Source organism: Triticum urartu, chromosome 5, assembly GCF_003073215.2.
Source record: "Triticum urartu cultivar G1812 chromosome 5, Tu2.1, whole genome shotgun sequence".
Lineage (NCBI taxonomy): Eukaryota > Viridiplantae > Streptophyta > Magnoliopsida > Poales > Poaceae > Triticum > Triticum urartu.
Window position 1 is genome coordinate 555919486 of NC_053026.1, and position 24111 is coordinate 555943596.

Consider the following 24111-nt stretch of genomic DNA (forward strand, 5'->3'; position numbering starts at 1 on the left):
CTCATCCATACCATGCCATTCATTGAGCTTTTCCTGAAATATTAATCTTGGAATAACATTAGCTCAATGAGTTATATGTTGTTAGGAATTACCAAAACCACCTAGGGATAGTTGCACTTTCAGCCGCCCGCCCGCCGCCCGACCCATTTCATGACCGCGCGCGTTTAAGATCATGTCGTCTGGAGCGCGGGAAAGGTTCGCGCGCGGGGGGGGGGGGGGGGGGGGGGCGGAAGCGGCCTAGCGCGCGTTGGTTTTGGCGCTCCAGCGCGTGGGAAAGTTTCGCGCGCGCGCCGCGGCCGGCGCTCGTTATAAAGAAGGTGAGGAGGATCTCGTTATAAAAAAGGCGCTCCCTCCACACTCTGTCCGCGGCCCACTCTCGCCGCCTCTGCGCCACCATGTCGATCCGCCGCCTGGGCGCTTCGGATTTTCGCGGAGTCCGCGAGCGCCGCTCCGGCGCCTTCTCCTCCGAGATCTGGTTTCGCGAGAAACGTCTCGTCCTCGGCACCTTCGACACCGCAGAGGAGGCGGCCCGCGCGCACGACGCAGCGGCGTGGCGCCTCCTGAGGCCTCGTCGGGATATGAATTTTTCCAACGTATCGAGCCAGCGGGCGCAGGATCTGGCGCCTCTCCCGCGGCTTTTCACCGACGAGGATCGTCGTGTCCACCGGAGGCGGCAGCGTTGCCTCGCCATCGCAGAGAAGGACGTGGAAGCCTTGGTGGTGTGGCGCGGAGGCTTTCCGCAGGACATCGTCGACGAGCGCCAGTTCTACAAGCAATTGAGATCGGGGAGGGACGCGAGGAGGAGGGAGTGAGCCGCCTATCAGGAGGACAAGCGTTCACGGAAGCAGGCAGCTCAATTGAAACTGAAGCTACGAGAAACGTCGGGTTGGGACTTTGAAGACGAGCAGCTTGCTGACGCCTACCTTCAGACGTCGGAGGAGGACATTATCGAGTTGGAGTCAGAAAGCGACGAGTAGTGGTCTTTTTCTTTTATGTGTGTACGTTAGAACTATCTATGTACTGAAAAAATGGCCGGCTGCTCGGCGACGTAGCAGGCGGGCGAGGGGTGTGAATCCACAGTGCCACCGACAAGCATGCCCGATGAGGAAAGAGAGTGAGCGTGCGCGCGTCCGTCTTGTGTCCGCGCCGACGCAAATCAGGCTTAAAAATGGGCCGGGAATGGGTCAGCAGGCGGACGAAAGCGGACGCGCGTCCATTTGGGTCGGCGCGTTGGACCGGCCTTTTTGTCCGCGCTGATCCAAAGGGACGGCCGCGGGCGAAATGGGTCGTCCCATTGAAATTGCTCTAAAGAGTGGCAAATTATCAAAATGCAAAGTAATTGATGGCAAAAAATAAAAAAACCCGAAAACAAAAGAGAGAAGAGAGAGAACGAGAGAGAAAGGTGAGATTGAGACGTTTCTCTGCGTATCACCTGGCCCACCTGATGACAGACCACTCACACCCAGGTACGATCGGGTCCCGCCCGATCTACACGCTGTCACGGCAACACCACAGAGTTGGACTCCGAATTTCAAAAAGAAAAACACCACAGACTCCGTCAAAGGCGGAGGCGTGACAGAGAGCGGGGGGTTTCGAAATTTTGGGGAAACGCGCCCCACCCCATTCGCCCTCCCCTTTCCCCTTCCATCCACCACCCTGCGCGAAACGCAGGGAGAGAAACCCTAGGCTCGTCGGCGGGCGCGGCCGGCGAGGAACAAGGTGGGGGGAGTGTGTACCGGCGACAACGACCACCACGCGGAGACGAGCAGTACCAGCTGACCAAGCAGCCCGCGCGCGACGAGAGAAGGGGAGAGGGGAAGGAAGGAGGTCCCGTCGGTGACGCGAGGCGGGTGCGGCGAACTGCTACATCTCCGGGAGAGAGAAGGTAATTCGCTCGCCCTGGTCTCCAATTCGTCTCGCGAACGGCAGGGAGAGTGGGGAGAGTGGGGGCAGGGGCGTTTCGCCCACGCCACGTCGTCATCTTTCATCGAGGCTAGGGGAGGAGGCTTGGTGGGGACGCTAGGGGTGGCCGGAGTCGGGGGAGGGGGGATCCAGAGTCGAGGTCGCCGGTGGGAATAGTCGCGCGCGGAGCCCTGCGTGCAAATCCCACACCCCGCTCATCACACATCGATGATCTCACGGGGAACGTTTTTTCAGGCAAGTTTGTTCAGGTAGATGCGGCGTTTTTTTCCCAATTCACAGATGCTGGCCCTTAAGCAGCTCTTTTTGTTCCCTCATGAACAGGCAAGTTTGAACAGATGCAAGTGCAGGGGGCAAGTTTGAACAGATGCAAGCGTAAGAGGACATTTGTTTAGACGAGAGATCAGGCAATACTGACAATAGGAGAGGATCCCCTCAGGCAATAGAGTAGTGCATCATTAGGCAATTCTGTGTTAAAAACGCCGCAATTCTGCACATACTGTATGTAGTCTCTAGCATGTAGTTCTCTGTTTCTGCATGAAATGGGTGTCTCTAGTATGCTTCTCTGTTTCTGCACATTTTTGTCAGTTTATTTTCTCCGCTGGTTAGCGAGGATCCTCTGGTATCTTGCTTCCAGTCTCACCCAATTGCTCCTGTGCACAGCAAAATCGCAAGTCAGCAATGGATCTGGTGGTGGCAGGGCGCGGCGAGGCCATCAAATGGCTCCTGACCAAACTCGGGGCGCTGCTTGCCGAGGACTACACTCTGATTCAAGGCGTCCGTGGTGACGTACAGTTCATCACAGACGAGCTCGGCACTCTGCAGGCGTTCATTGGCGACCTCTGCCGCACGGATCCCCACTACCACGACCTCCGGACGAGGGATTGGCTCAAGCAGATCCGTGAGGTCACCTACGACGTCGAGGACTGCGTTGACGACTTCGCCCACCGGCTGCATCACGACCCCACAGCCGACCTTTGCTGCTGCTCGTTTGTTGCCTTCAAAATCTATGAGGTCTGGACGTGGTGGCCTCGCCACGAAATAGCTTCTACCCTATCTGAACTCAAGATGCGGGCACAGCAAATTGGGGAACGGCGCATCAGATACGGCCTTGACAACCCAAAGACCAGCAGCGACAAGCCCGGTGGAGCTGACATTGGGTTCAATGCCGCAGAGAATCAGCAGACAAGGCTTGCGCTTGTTAGAACCAGACACCCGTGGGAGTTGAAAGGGACATGGAGATGCTTGGGAAATGGATGCTGACAGCTGAGGGGCCGGCAGAGACCATTGCACAGCAACTTCCAAGCAATAGCACTGTTGTCCGTGTGGAAGAACCTAATGCAGATCCAACAAACCATGGTGTGCTATGCATAGTCGGATTAGCAGGGGTTGGCAAGACCACAATAGCCAGATCATTATATCAAAACTTCAGTGATCAGTTTGACCGCAGGGCGATGGTCACAGTGTCACAGAAATCTGATGTAGAGGCAGTACTAAGGAGTATACTCTACCAGATCATGCCACAGGTCAGAGAAGGTACCAGGCAGCAGCGGTGGTGGGACACATCTCATGGCAGTATTGGGGGCAGCACCTTGAAGAAAGCACGTGATAGACTACAAACATTGAAACTTCAAAAACTCAAGGAAGAGCTTAAGGAGCACTTAGAGAAATACAGGTATAACATCCATCAAGTGGTCCTTTGTGTAGCTCATCACTATGCTTTCTATATATGCATATTACATGAAAGCATCATCGAATTGCATAAACTAGTCTTCACATGATTTACATCAGTTTTTCTTATGTTATTTGAATTCAAGTTCAACAAGATAATTTTTTGCTAGATATGTACTTTCATTTCACTCTTTGTTATTCCAACACTTCATTTACATTGTTTAAAAGTGACTCATCTTGTTATCTTTTCTTCTCATGGCAGTTACCTGCTTGTGCTGGATGATGTTTGGTCTACTGATATGTTGGAGCTGATAAAGAAGTCACTGCCTAAAAGTGAGAAAGGTAGCAGAGTGATTGTTACGTCAAGATTCCAGGCTGTTGCCAGTGCTTCAGTAAGGAATAAAGGAGATTATCTTTACGAGGCTGTAATCCTCAGCGGGGACAAATCTAAAGTATTATTTATGGACATCATGGCTGAAGCTAAAGGTTGCCAGGAACAGCAAGATAAGAGCAAAATTATACCTGAACACTGGGAAATGTGCATGAGGCTGCCATTGGCGATAGTTATCATGGCTGGATATGTTGCCTGCAACCCACATATTTCTGACTGGAAACAAGTTTTTAAAGATCTGGTACCAGACTATCTGAAACCTCTTTCCCATGATGGATTAATGTGCATTATTGATAACTGCTATTTTGATATGCCACTTGAGATCAAAAGATGCTCTCTATATCTCAGTATATTTCCAAGCGGTTTGCAAAATAGCAGGAAACGCCTCTTAAGAAAATGGATCTCAGAAGCTCTTGTCAGTGAGAAACAAGGATTGAGCGTAGAAGAGGTTGCAGAAACATGCTTCAATCATTTGATAAAGAGACAGATAATTCGAGCTGTGAAGCACAGTAGCAATGGAAAGGTGAAGACCTATGAAGTTCATCACATGATACATGAGTATCTTGTGTGCAAGGCGGGTGAAGAAAATTTTGTCACTGTGGTTGGTGGCCAGTGGTTCGTTGCACCGCCCAGTAATATGGTTCGGCGTTTGTCACTTCAGAGTGATGGTTTGAAGACTGAGAGTGCAAAAAATAACATGAACCTATCCCATGTGCGATCGTTGAGCGTATTTGGTACTTTGAATGGTTTGCTTTCCAAGCCACAAAAGTTGAGAATTGTGCAGCATTTGGATCTTGAAGGCTGTACAGATTTCAAACAAGAACACACAAAAGTTGTTTGCGAACTTTTTCTTCTCAAGCACCTCAGCCTCCGTAGAACAGACACCAGAAAGCTTCCTAAAGAGATAGGGAAGCTTCAGTATTTAGAGACCCTTGACATCAGGGAAACTGGTATTACAAAGTTACCCAAAACTATTTGCCAGCTGCAAAAAGTGAAGAATATACTTGGTGGGAACAAAAAGACACGGAAGGCTTTGAAGCTTCCTGAGGATATGAAGAAGAAGCCAATAAGATCCCTCTGTGTACTGTCAGGCATCGAAATTGTCGAAGGACCATCTTCAGTAGCAGATTTCCGTCAGCTGACCAAGCTGAGGAAGCTTGTAATCTACAAGTTGAACATCAAGAATGAGGGTAAACTTTTCGATGAATTGAGGTTCTCTATTGAAGATCTTTGTGGCTACTCGCTCCAAACCCTTGTAATTGATGATGAGTCTGCTGGTTTTCTCAGCTCATGGGGTTGTCTCTCCTCCCCGCCCAAGTTTCTGAATGCCCTTGAGCTGTCTTGCAAACTGCAGGCGAAAGTGGTTAATCTCCCAAAATGGATCATTGAGCTGGACGCACTGACAAAGCTAACGCTCTCAGTCGGGATGCTTAGCCAGCTGAGGAAGCTGTTCTCTCTCACATTTTCTCTTGATGACGCAGAACAGGGTCTAGAATCGGAAGCCACTTGCAGACAGATCCAGCTTCACTTGGAGCATCCTAACATTACCATGATGATCATAGTTCACCCTGGTGGATTCGAGAGTCTGAAGCTTCTTCGTTTTTCTGCTCCTTACGTGCCAAAATTGGTGTTTCTGGAGAAGGCTACACCTAACCTCGAAAGGCTTGATCTGCGGTTCTTTGCTTTTGAGGGAGTTGATGGTATAGAACACCTTAAGGTTCTGAACGAGTTGCACTTAAGTTTACATAACAATGGAAGTCAGGGTACCAAAAAGATAATACAACAGATTTCAAATGAAGCACGGCAATGTGAGAATGGACCAAAGTTGATCGTCGATCGGTACCATTAGGTAGGCAAAATTCAGTTTTCATATCATCTTAACTTCTGTTCTTCATATGCTTCTGTCTAGCTATATGGGTGAACATCATGTTGACAAAATTTTGTTTCTCATCAGTGCCTATGGATGCGGCTCAGCGACGAACTACAATTGAGTGAACCATGCCTGGTGGTGGTGGATAGGGCTGCACTTCCGATTACATGACTGCTTCCGTCCTCTGTTAATCTCTACATCAGTTTCTGTTAGGATTTTTTGTGGATAACTTCTTGTGCTTCATGTGAAGCCAATGCTTCTTGCCTTGTCCGTATGAGCTTTTGTGTATCGTGCGGTTCTTTATAATGAAAATACAGGCTGAGCCCGTGGATTTGAAGAAGTAACTTCTTTTACTTAGGAGGAGAATGTGGCGTTTGCTGATGAGGTAGTGCCATAGTGTGGTGGCGAATGGTGATACAGATTTTGTTCTTAGTTGCATGGTGTGATGTGAAACTTGATAATGGTTTTTGTTCTTTGCTTGACTATGAGAAGGGATACAACAGCTGCTTTTTGAGAATTCTGAAGGTAATAAATGCTTGCTGTTCTTAGATGTTGTGGTGTGACAATCGCCGATTGTGTCACTGTTCCTGTTTTCCTGCTTCTTTGCACTGTTGTTTTGGAGTGTTGGATTCTTGAAGTCTGCAGACTTGCTATTGTTCACAGGTTGCCCATTGGACTGGACGACAACCATCGTTGTGCTATTGTTGTTGGTGTATCCTGTAATACTATGTTGAAAGGACGTGCATGAGATGTGTGCATTCACAACAAATCCTTGGGATGATATATCAGTATAAGAAGGTTTGCGGTTCCTATGGTGACACCCTGCGGGGTTTGTTCTTTGTTGCATACAAGCTGATCGGCTCGTTTCAGTTTTACCCGTGCCACGGTAGGATTTGCAGTGCATCATGGTAGTTTCTCAGTTTTTATCGCAGCTTGCTCATGCTGCTCGTTAGTCCTTTTTGGTTTGTGGAAGTGTTGTTAGTACTGGAGAGTGGAAAGACGATGGCAGCGGAAGAGGTACTTGGCTGGCTTCAGCTTGACACACGCAGTTATGCAGGACAGAAATCGATGAACAACTCAATGCTTTCAGTGTCCGGCACCTGGTGATCAAGATTAGATAGTGCCCGCTGATGGCATTACACTTACATGTTTGAAAGATGAACAGCTTTCCACAATTCCATTGTTCTTAGAAGGCTGTTTTCTTAATTAACGTTTACTGCATGTGCCAAGAGGGGAGGGTAACTTTTAGGATCTACTATGATGGATGAATCATCAAATACTTCCCCAAGCAAGCAAGCGAGCGACTTGCATGCGGCAGTATTTAAGAGACTCCATAATTGGACTTTCTTTTGCTTTTCCAATAACATGCTTAATGGAGCAGTAACAATATATCACTATAAAGAGATTCTCATCGAGTTTCTCTATCAAATCCTTGTCGCGAGGCAACAAACTGCTTAATAACACTTTCCAAAATCATGTAGGCATTGTTACTGCTCTCTGAAGGACATCAAAGGAGGTACCATAATCATTCCATCTTTGACTTAGCAGCGAACTTGGACAAATGTTGATCAACATGTCTCGAATCAGCCGCATTCTATGAGTATTCTTTTTCAAACCATTATCTCTCTACGAGGTCGAGTAGGAACAAAGGGAAATTTCGTTGGGAACCGGCGATCATCCGCTGGCTGCACAAAATTTTGTTTCTCATCGGTGTCTATAGATGCGTGCTCAGCAAGGAACTACAACTGAGTGAACCATGCCTGCTGGTGGTGGATAGGGGTGCACTTCCGATTACATGACTGCTCCCGTCCTCTGTTGACCTTCATCAGTTTCTGTTAGGAGTCTGTATGGATAACTTCTTGTGCTTCATGTGTCGCCTTGTCCGTATGAGCTTTGTGTACGGTGTGGTTCTTGATAATGAAAATACAAGCTGAGCCCTTGGATCTGAAGAAAAAGTAGCTTCTTTCACTTGGGAGAATGTGGCATTTGCTCGTGAGGTAGTGCCATAGTGTGGCGCGGAATGGTGATAGTGATTTTGTTCTTAGTTGCATGGTGTGATGTGAAACTTGATAATGATTTTTGTTCTTTGCTTGACTATGAGAAGGGCTACAACAGCTGCTTTTTGAGAATTTGGAAGGTAATAAGTGCTTGCTGCTCTCAGAAGAGAATAGCAGATGGATCAAAATAGAGTAAAATGCTTGATTTTCCGTGGTACCGTAAAGAAGTCGCAGGTAATTAATTTGATGACGGGTTGACAATCGCCGATCGTGTTACCATTCCTATTTTCCTGCTTCTTGCCCTGTTGTTTTGGTGTTGGATTCCTGAAGTATGCAGACTTGCTATTTTTCACAGGCTGCCCATTGGACAGCCATCATTGTGTTCTTGTTGGTGTATAAAATGTTGAAAGCAGGTGCATGAGATGTGTGCATTTGCAACAAATCCTTGGGGTGATATTAGCACAAGAAGATTTGTGGGTCCTATGGGACAACCCTGCAAGGTTTGTTGCCTACTGATACTGACTGCAGCTGCGATGGATGGCTGACGAGCCCATGAAGAAGAAGCGGTGGGAATGATTGAAGATGCTTCATTGGGATGAGATTAGATAATGCCCACTGATGGTATTTACACTTGACGTGTTTGAAAGATGAACAGCTTTCCATTGTTCTTGGAAGACCGTTTTCTTAATTAATGTTGAAAACATTTTGGAGTATTGATTTTTTTTTCACGACTTCCATGAATGTCTCTTCATGCTGAAATTTTGCAAGCATAAAATATATTTGTCAAAGTTTACCAAATTTTTTTTTAAAAAAATTAACTACTTTTTCCTGAGTTTACTGTTCATGAGGGTTCATTTTAGCTCAGGATCAGAATAGTACTTTCAATTCTTACTAAATGTCTCTATTAAATTCCTGTTGCGAGGCAACAAACTGCTTAATAACACTTTTCAAAATCGCTATAGACATTGCTACTACTCTCTAGACATTTGTAAAAAGGTTGTGTCAATTAATTCAGATCGAAGAAGAAGGGAGTACCATAATCATTCTAGGGGTACTTCCTTACACTCTTTGATGTGAAAATAAAATAATTCTTTAACATAGCACGGTATAGACGCTCGTACGCTCACTGTCAGGCATAGAACTTGAACCCTGATCGGCCAGGAATGATATCACTGTTCTCCTAGCCATCTAACCACGTTTGGTTTGGTTCGCTGGACAAATGTTGATTGACATGTCTCGAATCAGCTGCATTCTATGAGTATTCTTTTTCAAATCATTATCTCTCTACGAGGTTGAGTAGGAACAAAGGGAAATTTCGTTGGAAACCGGCGATCATCCGCTGGCTGCACAAGTTGACTTGCCTACCCGACCCCTAAGGCCTCCTTTGGTTTAGAGGAATTTCATAGGAATTCTAGAGGATAGGATTCTTATAAGATTTTTTCCTTTAGAGCCTTTTGGTTCATAGGAATGGATTCCTATTCCTACATAGGATTGGTTCCTATCCTCCACATTTCATAGAAAAATAAAAAAGAGGCTAGACTCAATGAAAAAATTCCTTTGATGTCAACCAAATGACATCTTGTTTCATATTCCTACTCATAGGATTTGAGATACATGTCATCTCATTTCTTACAAGATTCCTATTCCTATAATAATCCTATCCTATGAACCAAAAGAGGGCTAAAAATGAAAAAATAAAAAGACTTGCATACCCGACGGAGGCGGGCAGACACGAGTCACGACAGAACATGGAACACAACAGAACAGACAGAACACAAGAGGTGATCTCTTTCAGTTTCCAAGAGGATGAGGCCGCACCGCACCGCAGCAGCTAGCGCGGGTGGGATGTCAGGCATGGCGCCACGCCACGCCGCGCCGCCCGCCTCCCTCCCTCCCTCCATTATGTCAGGCGTGAGCTCATCCGTTGTTGGCCTCTGCCCGGGTCTTCTCCCCGCGGCTCGCTCTCCTCTCTCACGAGTCACGAAACCGGCTAGCCGTAGGGAGCGGCGATGGAGGCGGACGAGCTGCTGAGGAAGATACGGGAGCTGGAGGAGGGGCAGGCCCAGCTCGTGCGGGAGATGGACAGGCGCGCGCCGGGGCCGGGGCCCAGCCGCCGCCCCGCGTTCCCGCCGCGGCACCCCTCCTCGTCGCGGCGCGGAGTCGCCGCGCTCCCGGACCCGTCGCCGGGTCCGCGGCAGCTCCGCGACAACCGCGCCAGGCTCTCCGACAGGCACTGCCACTGGATACTGCAGTCGCTGGGCCAGGCCGTGCACATCATCGCGCCCGACGGCAAGCTCCTCTACTGGTGAGCTTCCAGCCCTAGCTGCGCATTCTCGATGCTCACCGTGTGTTTGGTGAAATGCTGAACCAGTGTCATGCATAGGTTCAGGCATAATGTGTAGGGCTTTTGGTTGTTTAGTTGTGTAGTCTTTCCCACGAGTGCAAATATGCTGCGGGGACCTATATGGAGGCTCAAAGGTTAGCTCTCAACTTAGTTTGGGCTGCACAAATCTCTTGTGCTGTTACAAGGATGTAATGGCCTTTCCCTTGGGGCTGTATTGAAATAGTCCTGTGTGCATTAGCTTTCTTATGCGGTAGAGGAATCTATGGCTTTACTGGGTGGAAAGCGGTTGCTAAATTCAGAATATGGATGTCCAGCCTCTAGCTTGCCCCGGTGATCACACTGGGGATGTTTTATGGCATTGTCCTGCTTAGCATCAACTCATCATAAAAGACACTGGATGTATCATAGCAATTCTTTGCATGATTGCACCGATTATTCAGCAAATTTTTTTTTTGTTCTGGTATTCATACGCAAACTTGACCCACAAAAACTGTACAAACGTCGAAGCATCATGTCTGCTTTAAAGATCTACGTTATCTCAGATTGGTTGGAATAATTTGCCAACACTATGCCCATGCCACATATTTGGTGGACCTTAGTTATGATGATGCATACCTATCAAGCATTTTTTCGTGTGAATGGATATATTTTTTAGCCTCTGATACACTTTAGTATATGATTTCAGTTTCGAAATTTCTTACAACACTGTTTGAGAAGTTATGCTGTTTTTCTGGCAAGAAGAACATGTTGTGAAAATGTTGCCATTCTGTTCGATCATATGAAGCGTCTTTCTACCAAACTCTTACCTTTGTACTGTAACCTAGGAACCGGTATGCTGAGCATATGTATGGCTATTCTGCATCAGAAGCAATTGGCCAGGATGCCATTGAGTTAATTGTTCATCCTACAGACTTTGATGCTGCAAAGGTCGTTATCCAGAATATATTTATGGGCAAGTGTTTTAGAGGAAAGTTTCCTGTTAAAAACAAGTCAGGAGAAAGGTTCTTTATTGTTGTCCATAACACTCCTTTATATGATGACGATGGTAGCTTGATTGGCCTCATATGTGTCTCGCTTGATGTACGGACACTGCAGGAGATATTTAGTCCTTCAACCACAGAGAAATCCTGTCAAAGTTCATCAAAGCCCCATTTTCATGATAACAACCGGCCTAAAAGTGGTTCACAAAACAAAGGTTCTTCTGACTCCCAGCAACCTCTGCAATCTGCTAGCACCTCCAAGATAACAACTTTTGTAAGTCGCATTTCTGAGCAAACAGAAGAAGGAATTCGAATGTTTAGTTTTAATGGAAAGATTCTCTTTCTGATATTTATGCATAATTTATTTCCTAGTGTATTCTCTTTCTGATTTTTAAATAACAACACAGGCTACCAAGCTTACAAGTAGAGTCCGTTCTCGGATAAGGACAGGCCAGAATTGCGAGAGACAGTGTGCTAGTGGCTGTGAGGAACAGTATTCTGAACATGATGTCAGGGCGAACCTGACAACAAGTGAGGCAAGCACCCCGAATGAGGATGTACGGTTTGGTGTCTTTGCTGCTGAAGAGAAATCCCCTCGGGAGTTGAGCAAAACAAGTACTGATAATCCAGGAGAAGGAAAAGTAGGGTTTCACAAAAAAATTAGTTCAAAGGCCGAGGCATTGCTGGCCAAGAAGGGGATATCCTGGCCTCGGAAAGGGCGTGAAAATGATGGGGGTTCTGGGAAGAGTAACATAACCTCAACACATTTGCATGATAAGCAAGAGAATGACCAGAGTCATCAGAGAGTTCCAGTTGTAGAGCCTATCATGATTCCAGACTGCCAAGACACTGAATACGCCCAGTCAAGCAAATATGAGTTCTCAGGTTCCTGGTGGACTTTTAACAACACCAGTAGTATGAACAGCACAAGTACTATTGGGAGTCCTATCGAGAGAGTGGATTATGAAGCAGACTGCTTAGATTATGAGATTCTGTGGGAAGATCTAATAATTGGAGAACAAGTAGGTCAAGGTAGTTATTCTCCCTTTGCAATTACTCCATCTTTCTGGACATGTACACTCTCACATCTCTTGTTAGCATGTTCTTAAACGATTTAGGCGTAGGCATAGCAACAATTTGTACTCTTCAGAACTGCTTAAGGAGTTTGTTCTCAATAATTCCTCAGTGTGCATGCCTCTTAGTAATACCTCGTTATGCTCTGTTCTCTTTGGCTAATCCAAAACAGTTATCTTTCAGTAATTACTCATTGTGCATGCCTGTTAAATAATAGTTTGTGTGTTCATTTTTGTCATAATCCAAATCAGTTCCACCTCTTCTTGTCTTTAATGTCAAAATACTTCAGTTATTTACTTTTTTCATGATTTTACAGTAGTCCTGGTGTCATGAGTTCCATGCCACAACTGCGATAGCATTTTTCTTGTGTATGCTTATTACTTGTGCAGCGTTTTTTTAGAAAATGAAAGCCTTATTACCCAGGTCTCTGCATCGTAGATGCATATGGCCTTAATTATTCCGACGTTTATTACAAGTCATCAAAATGTAGCCTAATAAAATTGGTGATAGACCACAACTCCTCACAGCCTGCAACTAAAGTGTGACAGGCCACACATAGCAACTAGAGACTAAGAAGCCTCTATCACTTGCATGACATCCAAACCGGGACATAAACTTCCTGGTACCACTCGAGCTTCTTTGCGCCACGCTCCTTTGGCTTCTTGTGCTGCACCCTCTGTTATAATTCCCAAGACCGCAACCAACTGGTACACGAGAGTAACATCTGCATAGAAGATTGAACTTTCTTGTCAAAATTAACATAATTTCTGCATAGCCAAACGGACCAAAAAACTGATGCAGCCCTGACCAAAATAAGCGATTGTAAAGACCTATCAAACACCCGCAGGCACGACCCAAAAATATGCTAGACACTACGGGGTGGAGTTATGTTGAAAGCCAAAATATACAGCACACCATGCATACATGCTAACCCACACTCAAAAAATAGACGTTGGATAGCTTCTTGCTCAAAACAAGCCATTTGCGCATCATCAAATTATCCTTGTGAGAATAACCCTCCAACAAAGGAACCAAATGAACACCTTGATTTTGGGGCAATTTAAGTCTTCAAAACCGTTTGGATCTAAAATGAACCCTTGTGTCTATAAGGACCACATACATGGATTTCATCAGAAAAAAAAACCTGAGGAATGCAAATCCAAGAACAGAGGCTACCTTGGAAACAATGGTGTTCCAATCAGCTAACAGCTGACCTATAAGAGTCCGGCTAAAATCCACATTTGGATTCGCCACCCCAAGAACAGAGGCCACTGTAGCATGTCTGTTACGTACAATGGTAAACAACCTGGGGAACAAGGTAGAAAAAGGTGTATCCCCTAGCCAGGTTTCTTCCAGAACAGGACCGAGTCTCACCATTTTCCACGCAAAATGGTCCAAAATGAAGGTAGGTTTCTTTAACGCACATAAGACATGTACTTGTTTACTACTAAAATTTCATGTAGATAATCAAATAGAATAGTAAGAAAGTGCCTATTGTTGAACTGCTGTATCCAAGCGGGCATTGCCTGCTTCTGTAAACGAGACCACTCATTTTGTACTATTGTGGTGTTTGGTTCATGCAGGTTCTTGTGGAACAGTGTATCATGCTTTGTGGTGTGGCTCGGTATGTATGTTCTGTTGCGTGGTTATGTATTAAGCATTACATCTTAATGATCAATTCTCAATATTTATCCATGTTTTCGTAGGATGTGGCAGTTAAACTGTTCTCCAAGCAGGAATATTCGGAAGAAATGATAAATGCCTTCAGACAAGAGGTAGGCATCTATATATGACTGCAATTTCTGCTGACCCTCAATTGCTGATGAAATTTCGTATTATGCCAATGGAACTGCATGATTTCTACTGTCTTCTTGAATCAGATACTCCAGTGCAGAAACTAATTCCAGATTACGGTTGGACCCTGTGATGTTCGCTGAACCATAATTTCCATTTTTCTATTCTTTGTTGTTCATGTGGGTAAATATAAAGAAAATGATACAGTGCTAACAAAATTTCACTATGTTGATTTCTTTTGTAGGATATCAATTAGCAGTATGTTGATAACTTTCTTAATCCTGTTCTTGTGATCCTTCCATAATTGTGGTCATGACCATACTTGCGTCCACCAAATTTGTAGGTATCATTGATGAAGAAACTACGACATCCCAGTATAATACTTTTCATGGGCGCAGTTGCATCACAGGAACGACTTTGTATTGTTACAGAATTCCTCCCACGGTAGGCTATATCTCCCACATGTTTGTTTCTGTGTTTGTTACTTTTTTTCCTTTACTTGGTGGAAGACAAACACTATGATCACAGTCCTTTTTTTCTACCATACCTATGATCTGGGCCCATAGAAACAATAGTATCATTCATATCATTTACCAAGGAGTTCTCATCAATCTATGCCACAGTTTGAAATGTTAGTGGTTCTTGATGGTCACTGATCCGTAGCAAAACTGGGGTTGAAAAGATGTGTTATGTTTCGCAAAAAGTGTGAGTTTTGTTGAGGAATTTCAGACAAGAAGGTTCATGTAAAATGGAAATTCAGAACTACAGATTTGTCCTTGTGGGGGCTCAGAAGTGGAGGTAGTAGATGTAACTAATTAAGGATGAAACCAATGATTTTGTTGGCCTTCCTTGAACCCCATGTGGCTGCCTCATAGTTTCTTCTGTCCCTTCTCTTGCATATTTGGAACGATTCTCTCCAGAAGTCCACATCCAAACCTTGATCATAAACCAGTGGGCTACACGAGCTTCTTGGCCTTATATTCCATCACCATAATTCTAGTGCCCTTGTTTTGAGTTGTGTTTATGTAATCCATGTGAAGTTTGTGTTCGGACCTGTACTTTTCAGAGTCACTTTCTTGGAAGACTTCATAGATAAATAAAAAAGGCAGCCCGGTGCATGTAGCTCCCACTTGCGCAGGGTCTGGGGAAGGGTCCGACCACTTTGGGTCTATTGTACGCAGCCTTTCCCTACATTTCTGTAAGAGGCTGTTTTAGATAAATATGAAAGAGAAACACTCCCGCCGTTTCAAATTAGCTAGTGTATTAGATTTTGTTAGGACATGCCATTGACAAACAATTACTCTATTAGTATATACTTTATGCGATATAAAGTTGATGTCAGTAGATGTACTTGTGGTTATGCTTTTGTATCACAAAAATTATATATTAATAGTATAATTGCAAGTCAAAGGCTCATCCTAACGAAACCTAATATGCTAGGTAATTTGAAGCGGAGGGAGTATCATGTGGACATATGCCACTCGTATTATGTTGGTCTTTCCACATTAACTTACGTGAAGTGCAAGCGTGTCGCCCCAGGTTGGTTATATGCCTCTGTGAGTAGTAACTGGGGAATATGCTAGGTAATTTTTCAGTAGTTTATCCAGTTTGAGAACAAAAAGACTGAGCTAACCACATTGGTCTTTTTCCATGGTGTTGTACTGATGCTGCAAGTTCACCTGAAACCCTTACCTTTGTTAACCATACTTTTTATACAATTTCCAAAGGTTAACATGTGGCTCAGTGGCTGGCACACATAGCTGTGTGACCAAATACCCAGGTTTTATATCCACCTTCCTCTTACCCAGAAAGTTGGGGCTGCTAGTACCCTCTGTTCTTTTCATTTGACACTGAAACCACTTTCCAGTGATTGCTGACTTACCTCTAGGTGGACTAGTCTCTATTTTCTCTGGATTTTGAACTATTCTGGTTATTGCAAATTTAGTTTGGGCATTCTTCTGTAATTGTTTAGACTTTAGAATCTCTTGAGAGGTCATTTTTTTTACTTACTCTGTATAACACAGTTCCATGTTGCAGAGGGAGTTTGTTTCAGTTGCTTCAAAAGAACACTGCCAAGCTGGATCCAAGACGGAAACTTAGCATGGCCATAGACATCGTAAGTCTATTTTCTCTTGACAGCTGGTTTAGAAAGTCAAGCCAAATACATTATGTGTAACTGTTAAGAAATGAACATATTGTAGCAGAAAAACTGGATAAGCATGCTTCACCTGCATATCTCAAGAGACAATTTTAATCTACTCATAAAAAAAATTAGCACCAATGTGAAAGCGAAGTTGAATTGAATGTAAATTAAGCCATACCTGTAGCTCCATTGTAAAAGAAGGAAAGAAGAAAATAGGTGATTTCCTGTACCTGCCATCTCACGTGGTACCTTGAGCTATGACACACATTATGTTACCATGAGCGAATAATCTATCACCAAGGTGGTGACCAATGATGTGGGCGTAGCTTAGCGCAACTAGGTAAGCTTAAGTCTAGTGGTGTGATGCGTGAGTCAGTGCTTCCTGCGTGTCAGCATTGATTGTGCGTGATTGTATGAACGTTATTACCTAATCAATGAAGCTCACCCTTAAAAAAATAAGCCATATTTGTAGCTTCAGTGTATGGAAGAATGAAAGAAAGATGGAGGTGACATGCTGTACCTGCCATCTTACATGGTATCTTGAGCTATCGTACACATTATGTCACTATGATTGTAAGTGAAGATTCTGTCACCAAAAGCCAATCATGATCTATGTTATTAACCCATGGAGATAAAAACGTACCTGGTATTTTGTTCGACAAGTACATATTTTGCCCGTATGGAATCTTTCATTGCCATGTGGGTTCTTAAAAACATAATTATATTGTTGCAGGCAAGGGGCATGAATTATCTTCACAATTCCATCCCCACTATTGTGCACCGTGATTTAAAATCATCAAACCTGTTGGTTGATAAGAATTGGACTGTAAAGGTAACTATGAAACTTAGTTCTCCACACTTTTATATATTCTGTGCTCACTTGTCTCAATTAGGTTGCAGACTTTGGTCTTTCGCGCCTCAAACTTGAAACATTTCTGACAACAAAAGGTGGAAAAGGAACAGTAAGTACAAGAAAACTTGACTTTTGGCATCGATTCTCCAGCTATCTAGGGTGTCTTTAACTTTAACCTCCTACCAATTTTCTATGTATACAAATATGCTATAAGCATCTGATAGCTTAGCTTCCATATCCAGCCGCAGTGGATGGCTCCAGAAGTGTTACGCAGTGAACCTTCAAATGAAAAGTAAGCTCAACATGAGCACTCTTTAACAACAGATGTTCTTGTTACCTACAGATAATCACTCATTTCTTCCTTTTTGTGAAATATAGGTCTGATGTATACAGCTATGGAGTGGTCCTGTGGGAGCTTGTTACTCAGAAGATACCATGGGATACTCTCAATCCAATGCAGGTGTGTTTTGCTATGTGTTATGTATGTTGGTTGGGTAGTTAATATTCTGATTTTATATCAATATTTGGTGCTAACTGTGTGATTTGGACTTCAGTGGTGTTGTTTCCTACAGCAGGTCGAGAAAGAGTGCCAGCTTGATCTGTATTAAAAATCTACCAAGATACAACCAGTAATAATAATAAACTTGATATTTCTTTACTCCATTATTTCCTCCATTCTCTTTTCAGTCTAGCGGCAAGATTAACACTGAGATGCTTTTGTCAGGGCTTGGTTTTTCTGCTGAAGAATTTGCATAAAAGGTTCTTAAAAGTTTTTAACTCCCGAAGCTTAGGGTGTCGTCCATTCTCCTTTTCACCCTTAGAAAAAAGTCTTTAGATATCCCTTTTTTGTATGTCCTAGAGCCAACAATCCCTTGAAAAGTACTCGTACTAGCTAACTGGTGAATGGTGTATCGTTACGAAAAACTGGAATCAGCACCGCTGCAGTTTAAGAAAAAACCACTTGCTTGTTTATATATAAGCATGCTAGAAGGCAAGAATCTCTTAACTCTGTGATCCCTATGTGGCAGATTATCGCAGCTGTGGGCTTCATGGATCGTAGACTGGAAATTCCGAGCAACACGGACCCTCAGTGGGCATCGATCATCGAGAGCTGCTGGGACAGGTACATTATTACTGTCTTGTGCACCACTCCGGCATAACATTTTTCCGGTGCCGCTAAAGGGTTATCCTTCCTTTTCCATGAGCAGTGACCCGCAGTGTCGCCCCTCATTCCAAGAGCTCCTGGAGAGGCTCCAGGACCTGCAAAAGCAGTGCGCCGTGCAGGCTCGGACGCGGCGTGAAGCGGCTGGGAAAGGTGCTGGGAAGATGAACGCTGAAGATTGCTAGCTTCGTTTCCTGAGGTGGGTGAACTGCAGCTGCCATTTTGAGTATGGTTGGTTGGTTGGGCGTGAGCTGAGAAGGTTGAGGTATGTTTTCCGTGTCACTTCCCATAGGAGGAGCGATGGCCGGCCCAAGCAGGAATGTACTTGTGTAGCACTCAAATCGTTAGCTGAAGCTTTGGGGTTGCAGTTTGTTTGTGAGTTGTGACGTGAGATGAGACTTCCAGATGTAGTAACGCATATGGTTTGTGTCAACTCGTAATGGGCTGTGTACTATGGGAATTGTCGTTTTTCTTATGTAGGGAGCATTTTACTGAAACTCAATGCCGCATGAAGCTGACACACAGGCCAAGGGGGGATCAAAACAGCCTGAAGATGAGTCATGAGAGTATGTAGGGCCTCTTTGTTCCGCAGGATTGGAAAAGCCGACGGTTTCTTCTAAAACATCCGAGCCGATGGATTAAAAAATCGGCTTGTATGCGTTTCCTGTGCTGTGTATATACTCTTATATTATGGTTTTTTTTTAACCGATAGCAGGAGCTCTTGCTTTACACACACTAGTGTCAAAGACGACGGAGGGAGTAAAATATAGCAGGAGCTCTTGCTTTACACACCCGGAAAAGGCAAAGCAGCGGGCGAATCTGAGGATGAGAGCCGGTAACAATGCGCACCACTTTGGGCGGTTCCACTTTCCGGCATCCATCCATCCATCTTTCTGGGCCGTCACCATCGCTCAGAATGTTTGGGAGCAGTAATCAAAAGCTCGATCCATCTATCCATCATCTTTCTTGGCAACAACAAACAATGGTTTCTCTCTCTCTCTCCAAAGCAGAAAGAAAGGCTGTTATCTTAAGGTGCAAGCCATAGCCAGGGCGGGATTTATCTTTGGCGATGCGATGCCGCCCACCACCGCCCGTCACCCCTTTTGCATAACGTCCGGGGCTAAGGCGCCATGTTACATGTCGTTACCATGGCGCCCTAGCCTGGGGCATCATGCTCTCTAGCATATGGCGCCCTAGCCCCAGGCGTCATGCAAAAGGAGACCATTTCATAAAATATTTTCAGATTAAGGTCATTTTATATTGAAGTTTCAGATAAAGGTCGGATTTGTTCATTTTCACCCTATCATCAAGCCATATTTCAGAGCTTCTTGTTTTATCCGGACAGTGACTGGTCGGTCTACAGTGGTTTCAGGCAAACTCCACCGCGCTACCCCATCCTATCCGGCCCCGTCTGTTTGGGGTAAAATGGACAGACGAGGCGGCCCAACGTGCGACGGCCCGGACCCATCTGGTCCATTTTGTGTCCGGGCCGACCCATTTCAAGCGCATCTTTGCATCGGGTTTGGGTCGCCGCGGACACCGAGCGGACGCGCCACTCGTCCGCGTCTGACCGCATGGCGGGGCGGCCACCTACCTCCCGCCAACATCAATGCGCACGGGTGGCCGACCCCACCTGTCATCGGCCCAGTGGAAGGTCGCCGTCTTTCTTAAATGGGGAACCCGTGGACCGGTCGTCGTCCACACTGCCCCACTCCATCCAGTGGCCTCCTCGAAACCTGGCCGCGCTAAACCCTAGCCCCCTCCCTTGTCGAGCTCGCCGGCCGGCCACCCATGGGCTTCTGCAACCGTAAGGGGAAGCACGACCGCAAGGCCGGCTCCTTGTCGGGGCGCCGCGCCGGCTCCGGGAAGAAGGAGGCCGCATCACCACCACGCCGGGCCCCCGCGCCGACGGCTTTCTCCATCGCCCCCACGACCGCAAGGCCGGCTCCTCGTCGGGGCGCTACGCCGGCTCCGGGAAGAAGGAGGCCGCATCACCACCACGCCGGGCCCCCGCGCCGACGGCTTTCTCCATCGCCCCCACGTCCGCCGGCGAGCGCGACCGGCACTACATCCGCGCGTCGGTGTGCCGCCGTTATTGGGAGACGAGGACGCCGCTCCCCTGGAGCGACGCCCACCTCCCCAACGGATGGCACCTCAGCGCCGACCGTGTGCCGATCCCGCCGGTCCCGGCGACCGGCCGTGCACGCCGTCAAGAGATTGAGCGCTGCCGCCGCCTCCTCCCCGACGACCTGTACTACGACGACAGGTACGCCCCGGACTCCTCCCTCTGAGATACCTGGCTCAGGGACGAGCACGACGTGTGGCGTGCCTCTTTCTTTGCCGGCACGGCGTCTGGGCCGCGGCGGCCACATCGGGAACGCGCAGCGCCTGCTCCCCAGGAGCACGGGCGTAGGCTGGTGCGCGGCCTCACGCCCACGCCGTCGCCTTCACCATCTCCTCCACCACCTCCTCACATGACAGCGGAGGAGGAGGCACGTCTCATGGCGCGTGCCATGGAGGACTCCATGTACACGCACGATGAGCGGCAATGGGAGGGCCTGGAGGAGATGACGGCCCGCTCCGCCGCCGGCGAGGTAGCCATCCCCGAGGAGGAGCCGGTGGCCGCGTTCCACCCAGGTCTGCTGGGCCAGGGGTGGGGCTGGTCCTGCACTGCACCGGAGATGGCCGCCGCCGTGGGCGTGGACTGGTGCGCCACTCCGCCGCGGTCACCGGAACGGGAGGCGTCGCCACGGGAGGAGGTCGTGCAGGCACCTCCTGCGGTCCAGCCCGCCCCCGTCTACATGCACCGCCGGCCCACCTCTGGACGCCGCTGGCCTACGTGGACCTCGTCAGCGATGACGACGACGCCGGCGGGCACTGATGGCGAAGGCGACGGTATCGACGGGCATGGGCAGGAGCGCGCTGGCGGCGGCCGTTTTTTTTTATGTTTAATTATGTCAAGTTGGACGTGAAACTAGGCCGTTTTGTGGCCGTGGCAACCCTAACTAAGTTTTATGTTTATTAAACTGCGCTTATTTAATTTTTTTAGTCATTTTATTTACGTTTTTTTACTTTTTTAAATCATGTTCAACGCGGACGTGATTTGGGGTGTGGCCGCGCGGTGGAGGCACGCACAACCCAACGAACAAGACCGGACACGGGCAAACTCATCGCCGCCTCAAAGAGACAAAATCCGGTCAAACCGGACGTCTGTTTGGGGTCGCGCGGTGGAGTTGGCCTTAAACAGGGAGAGGGCACGGGGCTAGAGCAGGGCCAAAACTGCGGGGAGATGCGGCGCGATCGGGTAGTAGCTCAGAATTAGGCAGCTTTTCAGAGGGGCCGGCCGGCCGCCCGGGACGGGACGACGGTGTGCAGTGCAGGTGCAGGTGCAGGGATGGACTGCCTGTCTGACGAGATGAAGAGCCTGGAACCGATCAGGCCGCTCGCTGTTGACCAGATCCTCTGCGTGGCTGTGGTGTCCCCGCGTGGCTGGATGGATGGTCGACGGAGGCGCCACCGCCGGCCCGGGACAAGCAGACGAGAGCGACAGGGCGGTACGCGTACTAACGAACGAAGGTAACCTAATATCGCCAGTTGCTGTCAGTGTCAGGCAGGTGGGGACTGTCACGTCCGCTGATTTTTCTCACGTAGTGCCTGCGAGCGTGATGCATCCGTCCACTGAGTAAAAAAAGATCAGATTCAATCAAGATTTACGACGTGTAAGCTTTGCTAGACTCTAAATTTGGCCAACCCTTTTTCAGTGTTGGAACCAAAGTATGATGGAGAATTCCCTGGCATGAACCGGTCCTCCGGTACGGAAGACCAGACGCGCCGAACAGGAGCTAGGTTGCAAAGGGCTATGAGACGGAGTGCTACGGGACGAGGCACGGCAGGAAGAAAGGCTGCGAAGCCACCCGTCCTCCTTGGCTCCTTCCCTTCCCTTCCCTGCCCTGTGGTGCGACTGCACAGCGCGCAGAATGCCGCTGCTGTTTCGATGCAACACACATGCACGCACTGTGATTGATTGATTGGATGGATCGGTCGGTCGGCTCGGCACCGAATAAAGCGTCCGGCAGGGGAAAGCGGCTACTTATTGATCACCACAACTAGAGTAGCCGGTTCGCTGGTTGCTGTGGACTGTGGTGCGTGCGCCCCTCGTGACCGGCTTTCGGTGTTTTTGACCTTGTAGGTTTCCACTTGCATCCGTCCGTCCATCCACACATCGATATCCCGTGGGCAGGGCGACGGCCGATCCTTGATCCCCGACGAATAGAGCGATCCTGCCTTTACGTAGGCCGGCATGTTGTTTTCTGTTTTGTTGCAATTTTACCCATGGTTTGTGATGCAAAACACACTTTGATGCCGCGTAAGCAGATTTGGATATATATCCGTGCCAAGATAGGGTAGAGTCGTCGCCTGGTAATTGGGAGCTGGTGGAAACCGGGGCAGATTACCGCGCTCTTGACTCCGCGCCGCGCCCACAGACACGAGCGGAAACCTCCAGTCCACGCCATCTCAGAGCATGTATGTACACTAGACTACTCCCTAGGCCTAGAGTAGGTACTCTACTGCCTTAGGCTGAGAGACGCATGTTTTTTTCTTCTTCCAGAAGAAGAGATTGGGAAAAACAGTCCTCTGTCGTGTGGGGCCAGGGTGGCGTAGCAACAGCCAACAGAAGAGGCCACAGCCTCAGCCTGTACTGTACAGAAGAGGTCAAACTGAAAATCGCCCAACGTACGCAGAGTGATATTTTGCGGTCGCGTAAAACCTTTGGGACGGGACGGCAGGCGCAGCCCCGAGCCGAGCTGGTTCGGCACTCCCGCACTCGTCCTAGTTGGGTGGTTGCGTCGCGTGCGCGTGTGGACAATCGCGGCACCCAGAGAGACGAGAGAAGAGAAGAGAGTCAATTCTTTCTTCCCCGAAGCGGCAGATTCTTTTCTCCATCCATCGGGGCAGAGACCAAAGTCGTGCCTCCTGTCCTGTGTGACTGACTCACCGATGGATGGGGATTGGGGCGGCACCAGCATCGCATCGCGCGTGTTGCCGTGGATTTTCCTTTCTCAGTACTAGATGTACACCACTAGTAAGTAGCATCGTCGAACGGAACGGAGGCAGGCAGGGCCTCCATGGCTCCATCCATGGTTTTGCTTGCTCCTTGTTGGAAACGAATATTTTGACAATGCAACTCGATGTATTGATCGGTGCATAGCGCACGTATATATGGAGTACAAGGTGAGCCACAACCTCAACTATACAATGACTAGGAGGTGGGCCGGACTATAAAATATACATGCACAAACCATATATTCAACACCCCCGCAGTCGAAGCATCGCCGGAGACGCAAAGACTGGACCTGAACTCCTCGAAAACAGAAGTAGGCAGTCCTTTTGTCATAACATCGGCAAACTGTTGCGCTGTCGGGACGTGGAGGACACGGATGCGCCCAAGGGCCACCTGCTCACGAACAAAGTGTATGTCAAGCTCAATGTGCTTCGTTCGTCGATGATGGACCGGGTTGGCGGAGAGGTACATGGCGGAGACGTTGTCACAGTAGAAGAGTGTGGCCTTATGAACATCACAAAGCAACTCCTAGAACAGCTGACGAAGCCAAGAGCATTCGGCAACGGCGTTAGCCACTGCCCGATACTCTGTCTCGGCACTCGAGCGAGAGACTGTGGGCTGTCGCTTGGAAGACCAAGAGATCAGAGACGGCCCAAGGTAGACACAGTACCCCGAAGTGGAGCGCCGTGTGTCCGGGCAGCCAGCCCAGTCCGCATCAGAGTAGGCGACGAGGTCGGTAGAGGCGGATGCCGTCAGTGTAAGTCCCATGGACGTAGTGCCGCGTATGTAACGGAGGATACGCTTCACCAATGTCTAGTGAGAGTCACGCGGAGCATGCATGTGAAGACAG

The 24111-nt window shown here is 47.6% G+C and overlaps 1 protein-coding gene and 1 pseudogene across 11 annotated transcripts; both read left to right on the top strand.

Annotated features, from left to right (window-relative positions):
- The first annotated feature begins 1565 nt into the window (after nt 1-1565).
- On the top strand, nt 1566-6402 carry LOC125510658 (annotated as a pseudogene).
- A 3193-nt stretch (nt 6403-9595) lies between these two features.
- LOC125510659 (dual specificity protein kinase shkD-like) lies at nt 9596-18910 on the top strand. Of its 11 annotated transcripts, XR_007284687.1 has the most exons (15): nt 9596-10154; nt 11018-11447; nt 11581-12205; nt 13831-13871; nt 13954-14022; nt 14385-14485; nt 16079-16157; nt 16918-17016; nt 17078-17146; nt 17280-17329; nt 17416-17497; nt 17592-17666; nt 17762-17796; nt 18066-18160; nt 18246-18283. XR_007284687.1 is itself a non-coding variant. In XM_048675901.1 (14 exons), the coding sequence occupies exons 1-13, from the start codon at nt 9859-9861 to the stop codon at nt 18382-18384; spliced, it is 2175 nt and encodes a 724-aa protein (XP_048531858.1). In that variant the 5' UTR covers nt 9597-9858; the 3' UTR covers nt 18385-18398; nt 18492-18910. The 11 variants fall into 11 exon arrangements, 4 of the variants coding, with proteins under 4 accessions (XP_048531858.1, XP_048531859.1, XP_048531857.1 ...); XR_007284685.1 differs by having other exon boundaries at nt 17762-18160; nt 18246-18398; XR_007284686.1 differs by lacking the exon at nt 17762-17796 and having other exon boundaries at nt 18246-18373.
- The last annotated feature ends 5201 nt before the right edge of the window (nt 18911-24111 follow it).

What these genes read in the sequence shown, in the direction of transcription:
- LOC125510659 (XM_048675900.1), top strand. Translation starts at nt 9,859, where the DNA reads ATGGAGGCGGACGAGCTGCTGAGGAAGATACGGGAGCTGGAGGAGGGG. An exon ending in ATGCTTTGTGGTGTGGCTCG is followed by an intron (nt 13,872 to 13,953) that starts GTATGTATGTTC and finishes ATGTTTTCGTAG; the next exon opens with GATGTGGCAGTTAAACTGTT. An exon ending in CAAAAGGTGGAAAAGGAACA is followed by an intron (nt 17,147 to 17,279) that starts GTAAGTACAAGA and finishes TTCCATATCCAG; the next exon opens with CCGCAGTGGATGGCTCCAGA.